Below are 19,964 nucleotides of genomic sequence, written 5' to 3' on the forward strand. Positions count from 1 at the left end.
CATTTCTATAGAATCCCATCCTTTCTCATGACAGATCACCGGTTTATGTATATGAACAAATCGACACATGAATGTAAAAGGTGAACTGGTTTTGAAGCTTTAATAATGTGCAAAACAAAGCTGTTAAAGGGAATAAACAACTACAGACCATACATAATACCCAAATCAGCCATCTTCAAAAATCCACTGTTTCTCTTTCAAACATAGTTTAACTAGAAAGAACAAATCACTCTCATGTAGCTTAACTGCCTTACAGAAAACCTCATGGATCTAATGGAAAGTTACAAGAACTGAAACATCTTAGCCAGTTTTTGCGGTCTGTCAGCGAGATTCCTTTGGACAGTATCTTTTGGCATTAATAATCTATTACTGTCTCCTAAAAAAATCTCCATCTGAGAGCAATTTCTAATCATTAACATAAGACACAGTTTCTTTATCCTTTGCAATAAGGTGAATATGTCATGTTTAAAAGATTTGTTTACCCCAAAATTAAAATCGTGTCATCATTTACTCCGTTTTGTTGTTGTAAACCTGTATAGAACCCATTTTGAATTAAGTTTGAGTCAGTTTTTTATTCAATGTGTAATGCTGTTTTGGATCATTCTGACCCAATATTTAAATGTGCAATACACAAATTAGTGATGCCGAATGCTATTTGTTCTCACATGCCAATCAAATTTGAATATGCATATGTATTGAATGTTTGAATATGAACATTTAGTGCAAATTAGATACAAGAGTCAATAAGAATATTTTGAGCAAATAATGATTTAAATTATGGACAGTTTCTCGCATAAACTACTGTATGTCTGCAGAATACTTTGAAAATAGCGCACAAGTTGTTTGGACTACTTTAACACGAGTTACTATGTTACGTTCATTGTGTGAAAATCAACAATGGCGACAATCTGAAAAATGTCCTTTTGTGTTTTACAGTAGAAAGCAAATCACACAACATGAAGGAGAATCAATTATTCTGTTTATCTATTACTTTTAGACTAACTGGATTAAATATTGGTCATTTCCTATTTCCGTCAATAGGATAAATCACATTAACATAAGCATTAATCTGTTTGAAGTATAAAGCAGCAGACTAGTACTGACAGCAGAGTGGAAAAGATGATTTATGCAGGTAGCAAATAAAATGTGCATTAAAAGAAGAAAAACACTGACTGAGCTTTAAGGTAATATCACAACAGCACATAAGAGATGTGAATCTCTCATTATAATTATCATAAAGCTATCAAAAGGGTTTAAAATGCTCTGTTTTGGTCCACACAATGACAGTACAGGGAATCCCTCAGTTGGTGACAAGTTTTAAGTGCTTTCTTACCTGAACTTAACTTAACATTAGAAACTATAAATAGTTATGCTTTTTATTTTTGGTAAAAAACAAAAAGAAAACAGACGTGAACATACCCAGATAAGAGATTAAAGCAACAATGCAGCTCTATGAAAAAAAAAAAAAAAACTGAAAATCATCTAACAAAATATAAAATGAAAGCTTATGAGGCAATTAAAGCTCAAGTCAAGGAATAAATAGTACATAAATCCCTAACAATATATGGTTCCTTGTATGTTCCTCCACCATGTAGAAGTGACAGTCCCAGTGCAACTAACAGAAAGCCCTGATTCTCATTCACTCCTCCTCTTCATCCTCATGTGAAGGGCCTCTGAGTGAGGCAGGGCCTATGGGCCCCTCCTCATGCATATGCTCAATAGCTACTATGCCGGTGAAGAGAGCGTAGCTCAACATTGCTGCCACAGCAACCATCACTGACAGCAACTGCTTGCGTCTCTTGTATGGCTCATTGTCAAAGTCGCTCCCTTGCTGTGTGCTGGACACCGGACGGCTGACGCCCTCTGCACACAGAACAGAACCCAATATGAAGCAAAAACTTCTCTTATTCTACAGACAGAAGAACAACAACAAGATGCACATTTTGTTCTTTGCAAACACTTTATTGTAGTTGTTGGTTGCCCACCTTTACTCTCACTGGGGAAGTACAGACTCAGGATGTTAGAGCAATATGTGTTCAAGTTGTCCAGATTCTTCAAGTTCTGCTGCACTCGGCAGTTAGGCAGTCGGATCTTAATAAGTGGTGCTATATGACCAAACACATACGCATCCAGAGAAGAGGGCCTTTAACACACACAAAGACATCAAATGTATATCAAAATGTGTATTATACCTAACCCATAATCAACCAAGAGTCTCGAAGTGAAGCTCAAAGATCAACATTAATGTGTAAAACACTTACGAATCTCCAAAGAAGAATTTGTTCGATCCCAGGCGCTGAGAGAGAAGATTCAGGCACTCCAGAGCATCATGGTAAAGCTGGAGGAAAAGACAGTTAGTCACTGACAATAGAGACAGAGAGGGCATAGAATAAACAGCAAGATTACTATGTCCTTGTTTATTCATGTCAGCCGTTATGTTTATATGCATATGCATTGTACATATTACAATGTTATGATAAACTATATGCCTTTCTCCACTGACGTTCTGAGTTGTTCAAAGCGTTTGTAAGGATGCTGATTTTTATGAGACAGCTGTCTGACTCTGAGATGGTGAACGGGAACATGGTTTGTGTAACATTAGCAACACATTATCAGCTGTTTGATGAAGTCAAACAAAAGGCTAATCATATTAATTACTGTTATGTGTCCGACGTAAAGAGCCATACCATTGTGCAGCGTTTACCTCAGTAAAGCTGGGCACACATTTAACGACTAGCTAAAACATTCTAAGACAGAGCTCAGCACACAACGATTGTTTCCTTCGACTGAATCAGATTTACATACTTACACATGGAAATTGAACACCGATTGTAATTGCCGACTGAACACAACTGACTCTGACTGGACGCGTTTGACCGCGATCAGTCATGAGTATCAATTTACATTCATAATCGGCCTTACAATCGTTAAGTGTGTGCGTGGCTTAAGCAGACAACATAACTGCAGGGTGTCCGTATTTATGAACACAACGTTACTGTGGGTTGGTGTGAATGCTAATATAGTTATAGTTATAGGTGTGACTGGGCCTAAGCACTGCATTAAAAGCATTGCATTCAAAGTAAACTTTGTTTTATACGGAAGAGGATTAGGGCCAAGCAATAATAAAAAAATAAAACCATCTCGAGATTAAAGTTGTTTCGAGACAAAACTCGTTAAATTTCGAGAAAAAACTCTAAAAATGTTGAGAATAAACTCGTTAAATTTCGAGAAAAAAGTCGTTAAATTATGAGAACAAATTCGTAATTTAACTTTTTTCTCGTAATTTAATGACTTTATTCTCAACATTTTATCTTGACTTTTTTCTCGTAATTTAACAAATTTGTTCTCATAATTTAACAACTTTTTTCTCGAAATTTAACAAGTTTATTCTCAACATTTTATCGACTTTTTTTCTCAAAATTTAACATTTTTCTCATAATTTAACTAATTTTTTATCGTAATGTAATGACTTTATTCTCAACATTTTATCTAGACTTTTTTCTGGAAATCTAACAAGTTTTTTCTCATTATTTAATGAGTTTATTCTCAAAATTTTATCTCGACCTTTTTCTCGAAATTTAACAAGTTTTTTCTCAACATTTTATTTAGACTTTTTTCTCGAAATTTAATGACATTTTTCTCATAATTTAATGAGTTTATTAACATTTTATCTCGACTTTTTCTCAAAAATTTAACATTTTTCTCATAATTTAACGAATTTGTTCTCGTAATTTAACAATTTTTTTCTCATAATTTAACAAGTTTATTCTCAACATTTTATTTAGACTTGTTTTCTCGAAATTTAACAACTTTAATCTCGAGATGGTTTTATTTTTTTATTATTGCTTGGCCCTAATCCTCTTTCGTAGTTTTACATTACAAGCAAAATCATTGAAAATATAATATAGTGAGTGAGAAGATCACAAGCATGCACTCAAAGTATGACTCATGACTTGAAGTTTCAGAAGCAGAGTTGTTTTCTAAGTCTAGCAACTAGTTGTTTGCCAGAACAGAACTTCTGCTCTATCTGAACCCTGATTCCTCACATCTGCTGATTTATCAGTGACCTCTTCAGGGACCAGAAAACTGTTGGCTCTGGCTGGAGTCTAACAGCCGTCCTGTTCCCTCAAGGAGGGCGTTAGTGTCAAAAAAGCCCACAATACAACACTATAAGCACAATATCCAGAATCCCACCTGAAGAACATGCAGAAAACTCCTCCTATCTCACCTCCTTCTCTGCCTCTTCTCCTGCCTCCAGCGTGCTGTTTCCTCGGATCAGACGGAGTCGCTCCAGCTGCCTGTTCTGCATGCGGCCCGGCAGGAAGAAATTGAACGGGAAGGACATATTCTCTCCGTACCAGCGGCGTGTCACCTCCACGTAGTTCTTAGGATCGATCCATAAAGCGTAGATCTGGTGGGAAATGAGGAGAGAGTTTGAGGAGGTACCCACCAAAACTATCATCAAGTTTCAGTAAATCGAATCTTACTAGCGCAGGCAACAGTCGCTCCTCCAGTAGTGAGATGAAGGCCAGCGTGTCTGCGCCCTCTTTGGCTGAGAGATCATAGTCTGCATTGTATTTCTGAAAGGCAAAATTACAGCATTACTACTACTTATGCTAGTGTTCAGACAAACAAAGTCACGCCATGTCAGGCCGTTCAACCAAGGGCCAATGTTTACAACCTAGGAACAGCCTATTTATTGAGCACTGAAGTGATGATGTATTTTTGTTGGTCAGCCCAGAAGCAAGCATCACCTGGTTCCCTCGACAAATAGCCAGAAGGATATTTCCTTTTGCTTTGGGATTACTGCAGAAAATAAGCTCCATAACAAAAGTTAATGATTCTTACACATTTTGTTCATCAAGATATTCTTCACAAATGAACATAACTTTTGTGAATTTTAAGGTCTAAATACAAGCAGCACAACTGCACCACAGTCACACAAGTTCAACGTCACCACCACCAAAATTGAATCTTAATTTAAACTCTACAAGTTGGAAAGTCTGAGTTTAATAGTTTGCAAGAGTGCGAGGCTGTGAAAGCAGACTAGTGAGTAAGTTTCATTGTCTATTGCGCTCCCTAATGTTGCTGGCAACCCGCGTCTTTGAACGAGGGGGCGGGCCAAACAATATTTTGAATTTGGACTGCAGTACCTATTTTGAACACTGGGTTTCTTTTTTACATAGAGCCCCTTTAAAGGTGACCTATTATGCCCCTTTTTACAAGATGTAATATAAGTCTCACCGTGGCTGCGTCCGAAAACCTAGGTAGCTGTCTTGCTGCCTCGCTGTCTTATAAGAGAATGACTTATACAGCAGTGTTTGTGCCTCATGAAACTGATTTCGGACAGATGACCTACAGCAAAATAGTGAGAGCTTTGGTGAGAACTAAACAAATATTGAATTATTACAATAGTAATTTCTCGATAGAAATGATATCAAAATTGAAATATGTTGCCCAAAATCGTACATTTATACACAAACTGAGCAGCAAACGCAACTTTCGGACGCCATCTTTATTTTTCTAGCTCAACTGTCACAGAATGGAAAGCACTGGATTGTGGGATATCAAAGGCAGCTAAGGATACATCTATGCTTCCTTCAAAAATCGATCTGAGGAAGGTATCTCATGAGACAGGAAGTGAAGCGAACATTGGATTCGGACGTGCCTTGATGCCTTCCTACCTTGAAATGTTTCCTCAGAAGGCAACATTTTCCAGTTTTTGGACGCAGCCAGTGTCTACACCAGACACGACTTTTATCGCATCACGCCACAACAGCTAAAAACTGCCTACACTGAACGCAACAAGACGACCACTGGAAAGCACTTGGACTATGTCAAAAAATAGAACAGGGAATCCGTTTACTGTCGGGAATCTATAGCGTCGTGCCGCATCCAGTGTAGACAATATCACAGATTATAATGGGTTCTATTGTCTTTTGACGCGTTGCGTCCGGTGTAGACACGGTGTCAGGTGTCCCCAGAATGTGTCCGTGAAGTTTGAGCTCAAAAGATCCCATGGATTTTTTATAATACCATGTGTTAACTGCCTATTTTTGGGTGGGAAAAAAAATGTGCAGATTTGGTGTGTGTACATTTAACATCAGTTTACATTTAAACTGAGCTCGTGCTTTCTGCCCCCAAACTCGCGATTCCAATAAACAGGCATAAACAATACAGGAAAAGCTCATACAGCAAATATAATTCTCAAAATGGATCATTACAAACTGTTTGTTATGCAGCATATCAGATCACGTAGGTATGGCTTGTATTTTGTGGATGTTTGCAAACATTCGATTCTGAATGAGTTCGATAGCGTGCTGCACAGCTAACGTGGCTAAAGCTAAACACTGTTGGAGAGACTCAATAACAATGAAGATGAATTCAGAAAGGCAATTTGGAAACATCACGAAATGTATATGAAATTGGATCATGAACAGTTGGTATGGATCCATCTTTGAGAATCAACTTGTGTGGCCATTCTGTGTTTTACTGGCCCTCGTGTGCCAAGCAGTCTAGGGTAAAATGACTTGCACATACTGGTATATGAATTTATTTGGACACATTCCCTTCATAAATAAAATTACACCACTGCGTCCTTACTGGCTCAGATGCCAGAGTTTATGGAGACTCATATGTTTACCATTATAGCCATTGGCAGATACATAGCTGAGACATATCACAAGTTCAGGGAAGGTCGTTTTTGAGTGCTGCTGTCCTGCAGAGTTTTGCTCAGATCCAACTCCCCTTCCTTCACATAGCTGTGCAGGACAGCTTATGTTACTGGTACACCGTTGCCACTTGCAAAAACAAAATGGCGGCACCATGGGTGGAAATATTCTGATTAAGGGGCTGTAATATTATAATAAGATCCCCTTCCTAAGTCACAAGGGGAGCGAAATCTGAGCGGCTCATTTTTTCACATGCTTGCTGAGAAAGGCTTACCAAAACAAAGTTACTAGGTTGTCCTTTTTCATGTTCTCTGGTTTGGTAGATGAACCAGGGACCTGATTATAGCACTTAAACATGGAAGTCAGATTTTCATGATATGTCCCCTTTGTGCTAATGTATTTTGTTTAGTAGGATAAAACATGAAAATATCTTGCAATTGCGTTAAAGGATTAAAATGTTCCTGATAATTTACTCACCCCCATGTCATCCAAGATGTCTTTCTTTCTTCAGCTGAAAAGAAATTAAGGTTTTTGATGAAAACATTCCAGGATTATTCTCCTTATAGTGGACTTCAATGGCCTCCAGGGTCCACAGTTGAAGGTCAAATTACAGTTTCAGTGCAGTTTCAAAGGGCTTTAAACGATAATAATTTTAACAGTATATGCTTTATAAACAAATTAATCGCCTTGCATGTGCTTCCGCTTTCCGCATTCTTCGCCGTATGTCCCCTATTCTACTTATGGAAAAAAAACGAAACTGGCGCCATGTTCATTCCGTAAGTTGAATAGGGAAGACCTTCAACCATCTGGAAGCCATTGAAGTCCACTATAAGGAGAACAATCCTGGAATGTTTTAATCAAAAACCTTAATTTCTTTTCGACTGACGAAAGAAAGACATGAACATCTTAGATGACATGGTGGTGAGTAAATTATCAGGAAAATTTTATTTGAAAGTGGACTAATCCTTTAACCACAGTTCATATGTCAGCCACTTAACCAAAAGGTGAAGAAGATTTTTAGCATCCAAAAAGTTGTGTAGTTTTTGTAAATAAAGCTGCAACCATTGACTTGATCTGTGTATGCTTTTGACTCTGGGTTGAACAGCACTATACCACCTGGTAGAATGAGCGGCAAGAAACGATTCTAGAAAGGGATTTAATTATGCACATAATTAAAACCTTTCCTGAAAACACATGCTTATTTTGTCTCATTCCAAACACGTTTAATGGGTACCTTCATTGTGCAATCAAACATGATTAATGAGAAAATTAGGACCTTTATGATGGAATCACTGGAAACACTGCAGTCCTCAAATGCATGAACCCAAAACTACTCAACTAAGCTTTGTTTGGAACAAAATGAGCCCATAAAGAGTGAAATATATGGACACTTGTACAATTCTTGATGAAAAGCAAAATGAGATCATGGCAGCAGTAGGGCAAAGGAGGTTTTTGCGGGTGTGAGATAATCACCTGTTTCCTCAACTGAATGATGATTTGACTGGGTTGAGAGCAGCTGCCTTCCTCTTTGGTCCTGAGAGCAGGTAGTGAACCTTCAGTGAAGACATTAACATCATTGTTTTTGCCTGAATGAGTTTACTGTCCAAGTTTTGAGATTTTTCTAAATGCCTACAAAGATGACCAATGACAGTCCATTTAATCTAGCAATCAATATGGATATCAATGATAGAAATGCATGTCCTGACTCCTTACCAAAGGATACCAAAAATTAAAACACCATCCTTCTGGCACAACATACACTACCATTCAAAAATTTGGGCTTGGTTAAAAATAAGTCTCTTATGCTTACCAAGCTGCATTTATTTGATCAAAAACACAGCAAAGACAGGACAATTGTGAAATATTATTACAATTTTAAAAACCTGTTTTCCATTTGAACATTTTAAAAAGTAATTTATTGCCGTGATGCAAAGCTGAATCATTACTCCAGTCTTCAGTGTCACATGATCCTTCATAAATGATTCTAATATGCTGATTTGCGGCCCAAGAAACATTTCTGAAAACAGTTGTTCTGCTTATTTTTTCCCTGGAAACCATGATACATTTTTTCCCCAGGATTTCCCCAAGTTTAAAAGAACAGCATTTATTTGAAATGGAGATCTTAAATGTCTTTACTGTCACTTTTGATACATTTTATGTATACTTGCTGAATAAAAGTATTATTTCTGTACAAAAAATCATATAAATAAATAAATGATCAAGTAATTAGTTTATTTATATGTTTTAAGTAGCTGTATATTATAAATTCTATAAAATTAAATTATCATGCACCCAAAGTCTGCTCAAAAGCGATAAACAGGCTAATTAACTGTCATGCCTTTGATAGGTCTTTAATTTTTAATTTAATTTCTTTGTATAGAATTCTCAAAGCGAATGCTGCATGGGTCAGTACACGGGTCAAAGGGTCTGCCCAGTATAAAACTGTTTAGACAGCATTGGTATTCAATATGGAATAATAAAAAACTTGGAAGAATTCAGGAGCCAAGGAAAATAATAATGGAGATAGACAAGAATGTGGAAAGAAAAAGATACAGATGCTAGTTATCAGCAGCTCGGCAGGAAAGAGGAAGAGGCCTGTGTGCTTCAGTTAAAACATGCTAAACAATCCTCTTTAATGAATGTGGAGTGTCTGCCAAAAAACAGATTGTTAAAACTGGGCCTGCTTACCTGTGGGGCTTCTCCAGGGGTTAGAAATCTTGTGAATTTTGAGCGGAGCTCCAGCGAAGCGAGCATATGCCTGGAAAATTATATAAAAGACATTATTATTATTATTGCCAAGCTTCAGTTATAAATTTTATGCTAGAAGAAATTTGAGGTATCATTTATGTTCTAGCACAAAACCAATAGCACTACTACTACACAACCTCACAACAACATAATATCAAGTAGCAACAAAGAACACAACCTGAATAAAAAAACAATTGCTAGTAAACTACACCAAAAGCAACAACACAAACCAGCTCCGTTTAGCTCGTGGACAGGGTTAGTTCTTGGATGGGATGCCTTGTTTTACGACGACATCCGATAAAGTAGGACGTAATTTCACATTCCAGCACATGCAGCTGAGAGCTGCCAGATCTAGCACTTCACACCTGGCTCAGAACATCAGCACATCGTTTAGCAGATTCTTTCCATTGAAAGCATTGTATACTACTGATCACTGGGGTTAAATGCCCTGGAGCGATTCCTTAACACTTCAGGCTGAAGCCAAGAATGAGTCAAGAATTATTAGCCTCCATTTTTAAAGGGATAGTTCACTCAAAAATGAAAATTCAGACATAATTTACTCGTCCTTGAAAATGATACAGTGGATAACTTAAAGGGGACCTATTATGCCCCTTTTACCAGAAGTAATATAAGTCTCTGGTGTCCCCAGAATGTGTCTGTGAAATTTCAGCTCAAAATACCCCACAGATCATTTATTATAGTTTGTCAAATTTGCCCCTATTTGGATGTGAGTAAAAACACTCCATTTTTGTGTGTGTCCCTTTAAATGCAAATGAGCTGCTGCTCCCGCCCACTTTCCAGAAGAGGGCGGAGCTTTAACAGCTCACGCTTCAGTTGCTCAACAACAACAAAGCTGGAGAATCTCACGCAGACAAAATGATGATTGTCAGTAATGGTGTTCAGCCTTACATTGTTCAAACCGGAGTCAGACACTGATGGAGAGACTCAGGAAGAAGTTACAACTTTTAAAGGTGCCATTGAATGAAAAATGTAATTTACCTTGGCATAGATGAATAACAAGAGTTCAGTACATGAAAATGACATACAGTGAGTCTCAAACACCATTGTTTCTTCCTTATGTAAATCTCATTTGTTTAAAAGACCTCTGAAGAACAGGCGAATCTCAACATAACACCGACTGTTACGTAACAGTCAGGATCATTAATATGTACGCCCCAAATATTTGCATATGCCAGCCCATGTTCAAGGCATTAGACAAAGGCAAAACGTCTGGATGTGCACAGCTGAATCAACAGACTAGGTAAGCAAGCAAGGACAATAGCGAAAAATGTCAGATGGAGCAATAATAACTGACATGATCCATGATATTTTTAGTGATATTTGTAAACTGTCTTTCTAAATGTTTTGTTAGCATGTTGCTAATGTACTGTTAAATGTGGTTAAAGTTACCATAGTTTCTTACTGTATTCACGGAGACACGAGCCGTCTCTATTTTCATTTTTAAACACTTGCAGTCTGTATAATTCATAAACACAACTTCATTCTTTATAAATCTCTCCAACAGTGTAGCATTAGCCGTTAGCCACAGAGCATATAGCCTTAAATTCATTCAGAATCAAATGTAAACATCCAAGTAAATACTATACTCACATAATCCGACTCATGCATGACGAACACTTTGTAAAGATCCATTTTGAGGGTTATATTAGCTGTGTGAACTTTGTGTTTGCTGTTTAAGGCAGTCGAGAGCTCGCGGGGGTGGGGAGTGGAAGATTTAAAGGGGCCGGGCGCTTAATCGGTGCATATGTAATTATGGATCAAAATAGGCAGTTAAAAAAATTTATAAAAAAAAACCTATGGGGTATTTTGAGCTGAAACTTCACAGACACGTTCAGGGGACACCTTATACTTATATTACATCTTTTGAAAAGGGGTTCTAGGGCACGTTAAAATTAAACTGGACATTTCTGAATGGTTAGCGGATAAATGTATGTAGTTGCTGTGGAGTTGATTCAACTCATCGACTAGCATGTGCCGTCATGTTCATCTTTTATGCAAATCCAGCGTTGAATTGACCCTCATTTGTGAAGCAGTCCGGCGTAAAATTACAGCATGGCCACAACACTCTTCTACAACAACTCTTCCTCTTCTCTAAAGCAGCCCAACATGGCCTCACCCCTTTTGTTGCGTGTTCATGGGGGAAGAGAGGAGGGAACCTGGGAAGAAGCTTGTTGTAGTCGCTACCAGCCGTTTGTTGTAGTCCTTAAACAGAGAATTATTTAAAATTAAATATATTCCTTTGCGTTGAACTTTTAGCGCTGTAAATTTGCAGATGTTGTTTATGCTCAAACAACAACATTACACACTAACTAAAGTTAAAAAAGTGAAATCATAATCAACCACCCCTTTAAGTAAATAATTTTAATTTCATTCTAGCACTATCCAGTGACCCTACACTGGATAAATGGGTATAGAAAATGGATGGACATACTTATGCCATAAAATAATGCCATGTCTGTCCCTCAGATATGTTTTATCATGGAATACAGTGCATGAATACGAAACTTTTTTAATGGTAGTTTTGGAGCTTTCGTCACAATAAATTGTCCTTTAATGGAAAAGAACTGCATAAAGATGATTTAAATCTTTTCCTGCGTTTCAGTGAAAAACAGCCACAGAATTCCAGCAGAATTTTCATTTCTGGATGATATCTTTAACATTAGGCTGCCAGCACTCACAGAACTCTAAAACTCACAGTGACTGTAAAAGGGGGAGAGGAAACTCAGATTTGTGGAAAGAGCTGAGTATTGAGTTCTGAGATTTTCTCCTTTTCCCGGTTGCAGTCGCGCGGTGAGCTGGAAAACGCAGTTAACTCCATCAAAGGCTGACATCACAACCTCAGATTTATTACTAGATTGATTCCTACAGCATCCTAAATTGTTGCTCATAAAATGGAGAGGATAAAGTTTGGAAATAAATCATTCCTACGTGAACAACTGGTATAGTCCAACACAAACACGAGGAGGAAAACTACAGCTGGCAGAAATCCACTTTACCCACAGTAAAAGCAGTTCATCAGACTCCTGCTGCACACATAAACACACTCAAATTAGGCCACGGATGACAGAACAGCTTCTCTTGAAAGTGCAGATGGTAATAATTAGTTTGAGCCTTCCATAAGATCCTTAAATAGAGTGACGCAGATTATGATTGGGCTGTCCTGATTTTAAGCCCTGCCCACGTCTTGCTGTGTATCCAATCACTGCTCTGTCGTTAAGGGAGTATTAATACACCAACAAAAAGCAGCCACAGAAGGGGTTAATCAATAAACACATACATTTTTGCTGAATAGTAACATTTCCCTGTTTTTCCAAATCAGAGCACTTTTTCATTAATTTTAACATCTAAAGGTGCACCAAGAAACTAAATATTAAGTTTACTATGAAAAGAAAAGCATAGTACTTTTTACAAGATTACACTGGATACACATTAGTATAAATTAATAGACCACTGCAAAACATCAAGCATAACATAAAGAAATAAATTGACTTTCTAAATGTCAAATAAGCACACTATAGTTTAAGATCAAGACTGAAGCTTAGAATAAAACAAGCACACCACAACATCACAAGAAATCTCTTAAAGGTGCCCTAGAACTTTTTTTTTTAAAAGATGTAATATAAGTCCAAGGTGTCTCCTGAATGTGTCTGTGAAGTTTCAGCTCAAAATACCCCATAGATTTGTTTTTATTCATTTTTTTAACTGCCTATTTTGGGGCATAATTAGAAATGAGCCGATTCACGGTGTGGGGCCCTTTAAATCTCGTGCTCCACGCCTCAAGAGCTCGTGCTTGCCTTAAACAACATAAAAAAAGCTCACACAGCTAATAAAACCCTGAAAACGGATCTTTACAAAGTGTTCATCATGCATACATCGATTCCTGTGAGTATAGTATTTATTTGGATGTTTGCATTTGATTCTAAATGAGTTTGATAGTGCTCCATGGCTAACGGCTAATGCTACACTGTTGGAGAGATTTATAAAGAATGAAGTTTTGTTTATGAATTATACAGACTGCAAGTGTTTAAAGATGAAAATAGCGACGGCTCTTGTCTCCGTGAATACAGTAAGAAACGATGGTAACTTTAACCACATTTAACAGTACATTAGCAACATGCTAACGAAACATTTAGAAAGACAATTTACAAATATCACTAAAAATATCATATCATGGATCATGTCAGTTATTATTGCTCCATCTGCCATTTTTCGCTATTGTTCTTGCTTGCTTACCTAGTCTGATGATTCAGCTGGTCACATCCAGACATGTAATCCCTTTTATAATGTTGGGAACATGAGCTAGCATATGCAAATATTGGGGTCATACATATTAAAGGGATTGTTCACCCAAAAATGAAAATTTGATGTTTATCTGCTTACCCCCAGGGCATCCAAGATGTAGATGACGTTTTTTCTTCAGTCGAACGCAAATTATGATTTTTAACTGCAACCGCTGCCGTCTGTCAGTCAAATAATAGCAGTAGATGGGAACTTCAACTATAACAGTAAATAAAACTTGCTTAGACAAATCAAAATTAAAACCTGCGGCTTACCGCTAAATCGCCATCACCTGTTTTTAAACGGAGCGCCTTTTAATAGACAGAGCCGTAGTTCACAGACAAGCCACGCAATATCGCGTTCATTATCGCAGGCGATTCATCTGCGATATGAACGCGATATTGCGTGGCTTTTCAGTGATCTACGGCTCTGTCTATTAAATGCCGCTTCATTTGAAAGCAGGTGATGGCGATTTAGCGGTAATCAGGGAACCGGCTTTACTGACGAAATGCGCGTGAGAATAGCATGCGATTAATCGTGCAGCCCTATTTGTATGCCATTTTTTCAAGGCATAAAAATGTTAAAAAAAAGTTAACATGACTAACGGACATCTACTTAAAGGCACAATATGTAAGATTTCTGGACCACTAGAACAATGTTATACATTTTGTTGACTTGTGTATTTATCCCAAATGTTTCCAACAATGTTTAAATTCAGAGAAATAAGCAATTTTAACCAGGACAAGGGCCGTGTCCGTGCATCGCCTATCAATGACATCATACCCGCGTTGCCCTCCATTTCTGGTTTTATTTTGTAGAAACCATGGAAACACCAAAGACATTCAAACACGGTTTGAATATATTCATCAACAGGAAACTAATCATGTTATATAGCTCAACACAGTAAGTCATTTTTTAAATCTTGTTTTCTTTATTTACTGCGAGTACCATGTTTTACCATGCCTAATATCGATCTAGCTTACTGCAGTGTGCAACAAGTGTCTCATAGTAGCCACCAAGCAAACACAGAGTAGCACTATAACAACTTTTAAAGGTGCTAAAGAGGATGTTTTGTTTTATACATTTTTGCAATATTGCTTGAAACTGTCTTTACTAACTGATAAAAGACTATTAGGTGCACTGAAAGGAATAATATTAATATACATCATCTGTGCACAAGGTAGGGCCTTAAAAACATCAGCCAATCGTTTACGCGATGATCGCCAAGTCAACGTTTTCTAAAAACTCCCTTCCGCAGCTTTAAATCAATCACAATTACTTGCACAACTCAATCACTGTCAAAAATGATATGATGCTATAATGTTACAACAGGCCTAATTTCAAGTTGGCAGCTGACAGGCAAATCTCCAAACATCCTCAGGCCTTCACATGCAGTCACAATTTAAAGCAACAATATCTTTTCTAGTGCAGTGAGATAATCTGGAAAATTCTGAATGAACTTCACATTACCAAACCATCAGAGAGAGGGAGCAAAACATGCCTGCGGTTTTTAAAGCACCCTCAGTAGGTGCAGACAGACTGTAACGCACAGACATCAACCCGACCGCTGGCGAGCTGGAAAAACCCCACAACAGTCAGAGAGTCCAAAACACACAGCACCGATGCAACCTAATCACTTTAACATGCGTTTTCAGCGATAGTAACCTGGTTCTTTGCCCACACACAACCTTTGTTGATTCGGAATAAAATGGATCTGAATTCAGTCTCCAAAGCTGCCGATGGAGATGTGATTGATGTTAACTCCAGATGACAGTGGTGGGTTTGTGGTTTACAGTAGCACAGACAGGTGGCGCCCTGGTGTGACCAAACTGAAGTGGAAAAATAAGAAAAAGTGGAGGAAACTTCCCACATAATGATTCATGCAATAAAAATATCTGTTGATAAGCACCTTGGCTTTGGAAAAAAAAACTACGATATGAATTTCAACTTGAAACATGAAGAGTAAACAGTGCAGATTTGCAGTTTCAAAGGGTAGCATGATCTGAATGGTATTTAGACAGGGTCAGATCGCGGTCATGTGAGGCCCAGGGCAACCCTAGTAGCAGACCTCTTTTCCTACCCCTTTGACTAAAAAACAAAACAAAACAATGAGTATACATAATTTGGTATGCTATAAATAAAATGGATAATGTTGATCTTGATAATCTCCAGAATTTCATTCTGGAAAATGTTATGTTTCACAGAACAGAGAAATTAAACAAATAAATATTCATTATTATTATTATTATTATTAATTAATTATAGCACGAATAATAATACTAACAATAATAGTAAATATTAAAATATAATATATATAAATATATATTATTATTATTACTATTATTATTAAATAATATAAACAACAGCTACGACCACTACTCACATAAAACTATATTTCTATATTTAAAGATTTTAAGTGCCTTGCATTTAAATAACATGCATGTGACACAAATATGACTATAAATAAGACTATGTGATATCACTGTACCATGGACCCACACTGTAGTAAGTGCGGTACCGAGCCGAATCACTGTACAAATATGTACACGTGAGCAGAACCCAACCCATATAAATATCCAGTCTATATGAGCCTGTGATGAAAACTCACCAGCACGATGAGACAGTCCGTATTTACTGACGGTAAACCCAAACCAGCTTTCCAGCAAAACAGCTCACAGGGAGCCGCCATTTTCACAGACCAAACACCTTTGACCCGGAGCTGCTGCTGCGTCGACAAATAAAAGTCCCAATAACTTTGTGGATGCAATCTACTCACAGGTGAACAGACAGCTATGTTTTGCACACCTCTTGTTTCTATCGGAATGAATTCATTCCGACTGATGAATCTGACGGTATTGTTTACATGAACGCTAAATAAAGTGATCGCGTTGATGGTCGGCAGGCACATTTAGTAAGTCTGTGGGTGTGTAAAATAATCTGTGATATGTTCATACCGCTCTTATAATTAATTGTTTTTTTTTTTTTGTAAAGTAATTTATTAATTTATTAAATGTATTTATTAATTTAATAATTAACTTAAGCACGTTTTAATTTCAGCAAGACAAAAGCTTTTTAATTCAAATAAATTCTGTTCTTCTGAACTTCCTAATCATCAAAGATTCCTGGAGAGAGAGAGAGAAAAAAAACATTCTTGAGCACTTCATGATTCTTAAGCAGCAAATCAGCATATTAGAAAGATTTCTGAAAGGTCATGTGACACTGAAGACTGGAGTAATGATGCTGAAAATTCAGCTTTTCTATCACAGGAATAAATTGCACTTTATAATATATTAAAATAGAAAACACTTTGTTTTATTTGTAATAACTTTTAAGAATATTATTGATTTTAATGTATTTTTTTATCGAATAAATGTAGCCTTGGTGAGACTGACGGCAGAAGGTCTGGAACTTTCATTGGCCAAGGACCTCCCAAGAGGACGTTTGACTGACATGTAATGCAACCAGTCACAGTTTGTTTTGTTTCGCATCGTTTAAAGGCCCACTGAAGAATGTTGAAACGTGCAGCATTATTCAGTGTGTTGACGTAATTTTAGCTGAAACAGGAAGACAGGGTGATATATCGAACAGCCCCGCCCCTTTTTTTAATAGCAAATAGCGTTTCATTTATGTTACAGTTTGCCAGAGCCATAAGACTCAGTAAAACCTCTGTCTCCTTCTAATCTCTAACCATTTCTCCTCATAATGTCTTCTATTTTGCTTATATACAGCATTCTGTACAGAATTCAAATGGATCAGATACCTTTTGTGGTCTGTGCCGACTCACGCATATATATATGATCCACCCTGTGCTCTCGTGTGTCTGGATTGGAGCAGACTGTGCTCGCGTTGCGGCGGTTCATGTGACACTAATGTGAAAATGGACTTCATCAATGGAAAGCATATTTACACTCTCTGAAACGTTCCCTATTCTCTATATAGTACACTATGTGCCATGTAGAAACTAGTAAATGTGTGAGCAAATGACCGATTTCAGCCGAGGCTTCAGCGTCTGTAAGAGTGTAGGAGGGGGCGGGACTTCAGATTCTAGAGAGCATTTGATTGGACCGAAGATTTGACGAGAAACTGAAGTGCGATGTGATGTCATGAAAATCCGTGATCCATTTTAGCGGAAGTGAGAGACTGTAAGTTTTGAATGCATATATCTCCTAAATGCGAATTTTGTCATTGTTTTGGAACACACCAGCTTATTCATAACCTTAAGGCCAACATAATCATACTAAAAGCTAAAAAACTTAAATTTTGATTTCAGGGGGACTTTAAGAACGTGAAAATGTAAAGTCAACGTCCCTACAATAACAGACCGGCATCTAATAAATTATTAATTCAAGAAAGTTTAGTTTACTGCAACAATGGAGCCAGAACGTCACATAGGCTACTTTTGAAAATCAAGCTTTTAGTTGATCCTGGAAAGCGCTTGTTGTCACAGTTATAAACACAATGGCGTCTTTCTTCCACAAGGGGGTTTGGCGTCACGGACATCCTGTAGAATTCAACCAACCAGATGACGGCTTTGAATATCCTGAAGTGTTTCCAGTTAAGTGTGCCATACGCATCAGACGTTCAGCCAACGGTCAGTGGGCGTGACATCTGAGGCTGAGACTACCATGGCATGATTTGTAAGGTAATTTAATTGAACTGTATGTCATTGTGTTATATCATTGCTTGAAGTGGGCCTGTAGGAAAGAGCGGAGACTTCATCCCTTGGCCAAACGGACAATCAGCTACATATGTTGCAACTCTCCAACCTAGGAATCTGCCAAGAATTCATGAGAAAAAAAAAAACATGCACACATGATGACATCATCTCCAGAAACCCAAGGGACTGATAGAGTCCAGTACATTCCTGTTCAGGCCATGAGCACCCATCCCGTCCGTTTGTGTGAACTCTTGAGTTAGTTTCAGTAATCCTCTTCTTTCTTTAGACCACATTTACTCAATCTATGGCCTGAAAATATCACATATGTAACCACTTAATGTAACTGTGTGTTCCCAATTAGATAATTAAGCTTCATCAAGGGTAAAGACAAGAAAAGTTCAACATACTGTGAAAATCTCTGGAAAAGGGCTTTAGGCATCATTGGGACATTCTGGAATTCTTTGAAATTTTTCCAAGAACAACTAAAGGACAAAAGGGGCCTTGCACATTTTCACATTAAATAATTTTTCCGACATTAAAATATGTTTTAAATAAATTAATAGTACTTAAAAAAATATGCACACCTGCACCAGCCAAGCAACTGGCATGAATTGAAATGCTGATGGATAATGTTCTCCAGATTTTACAGACCACATTGTGTACATTTTTAAATATTCAAAAACACAAGACTGGAAAATAAACTAAAATAGCAAATAAGACACTGAAGAGTGTAAATTCTGTCACTAAACTGAGTGTCACTAAACATTTCAGACTGTGTGTGGTAAGATGACGTCCTTCCTCCCAAACATCAGGGTGGCATAAAGCACTTCACTGAAGCCCTGTGGAAAAACCAAATGACCCATTTAACAACTCAAATTTCAGACACAGACAAACACTCAAACCTCAAGTGAATAAAACATCACTGACCCAAGGGGAAGAGTTCTTACCACCGCGTCTCTGACCTGGAGAAAAAAAAATCAGGGAGTTCAAAATATTTATGTGAATGCAGATGATTTTGTTGATCCATCTGACACAAACATGCCACAATAATAATTTAACTCTAATGCAACTGGCAACCCAGTTCTGGCAAGAGTTCGGCTAATGTTCTGGCAAGGTTCTCTCAAATGTTCTTCCAGTAACATTCATAGAGTTATCTGGTCTTTAATAATGTTCTCAAAACATTAGCACATAAACATTATTTATACACTGTTTTTATTTTCTGAAATGTTTTAGTTGGATGTTCATCTAACATTTTTTATGTTACTTGCTTCAGAAAGTTCGGAGAACATTCAAAAGTAACAATCTCATAATGTTTGAAGAATTATAAAATGGATTGTTTCCTTAACGTTCACATAACCAAGAAGAAAAAAAAAGATTTTAAAACATTTAAAAAAACTGGACGTTGTGAATGTTCAGAGAACATTCCGAAATAACGTTTTCATAATTTAATGGGAACGTTAGCAAAATTTTGTTAGCTGGGAACATTAAGTGACCCTGTTATTATCTTATTTATCTGAGCGGATACTTAAAAAAGGCTTACAGATGTGGTTGAAATGCTCAGAAGAAGAGAGATGTCTCCTGCTAATGCC

The 19,964-nt window shown here is 37.3% G+C and overlaps 1 protein-coding gene across 1 annotated transcript; it reads right to left on the reverse strand.

Moving 5' to 3' along the window:
• Positions 1 to 6: 6 nt before the first annotated feature.
• Positions 7 to 16,436, reverse strand: mtx1a (metaxin 1a). Its single transcript, XM_067410459.1, has 8 exons — positions 16,327 to 16,436; positions 9,360 to 9,429; positions 8,145 to 8,224; positions 4,488 to 4,580; positions 4,229 to 4,411; positions 2,262 to 2,338; positions 1,986 to 2,143; positions 7 to 1,863 (listed from the first exon to the last, which is right to left on the reverse strand). Exons 1-8 carry the CDS (start codon positions 16,405 to 16,407, stop codon positions 1,640 to 1,642), a joined length of 966 nt encoding a protein of 321 aa, XP_067266560.1. The 5' UTR covers positions 16,408 to 16,436; the 3' UTR covers positions 7 to 1,639.
• Between the last annotated feature and the right edge of the window lie 3,528 nt (positions 16,437 to 19,964).

The sequence above is a fragment of the Chanodichthys erythropterus genome, chromosome 2 (assembly GCF_024489055.1).
Source record: "Chanodichthys erythropterus isolate Z2021 chromosome 2, ASM2448905v1, whole genome shotgun sequence".
Classification (NCBI taxonomy): domain Eukaryota; kingdom Metazoa; phylum Chordata; class Actinopteri; order Cypriniformes; family Xenocyprididae; genus Chanodichthys; species Chanodichthys erythropterus.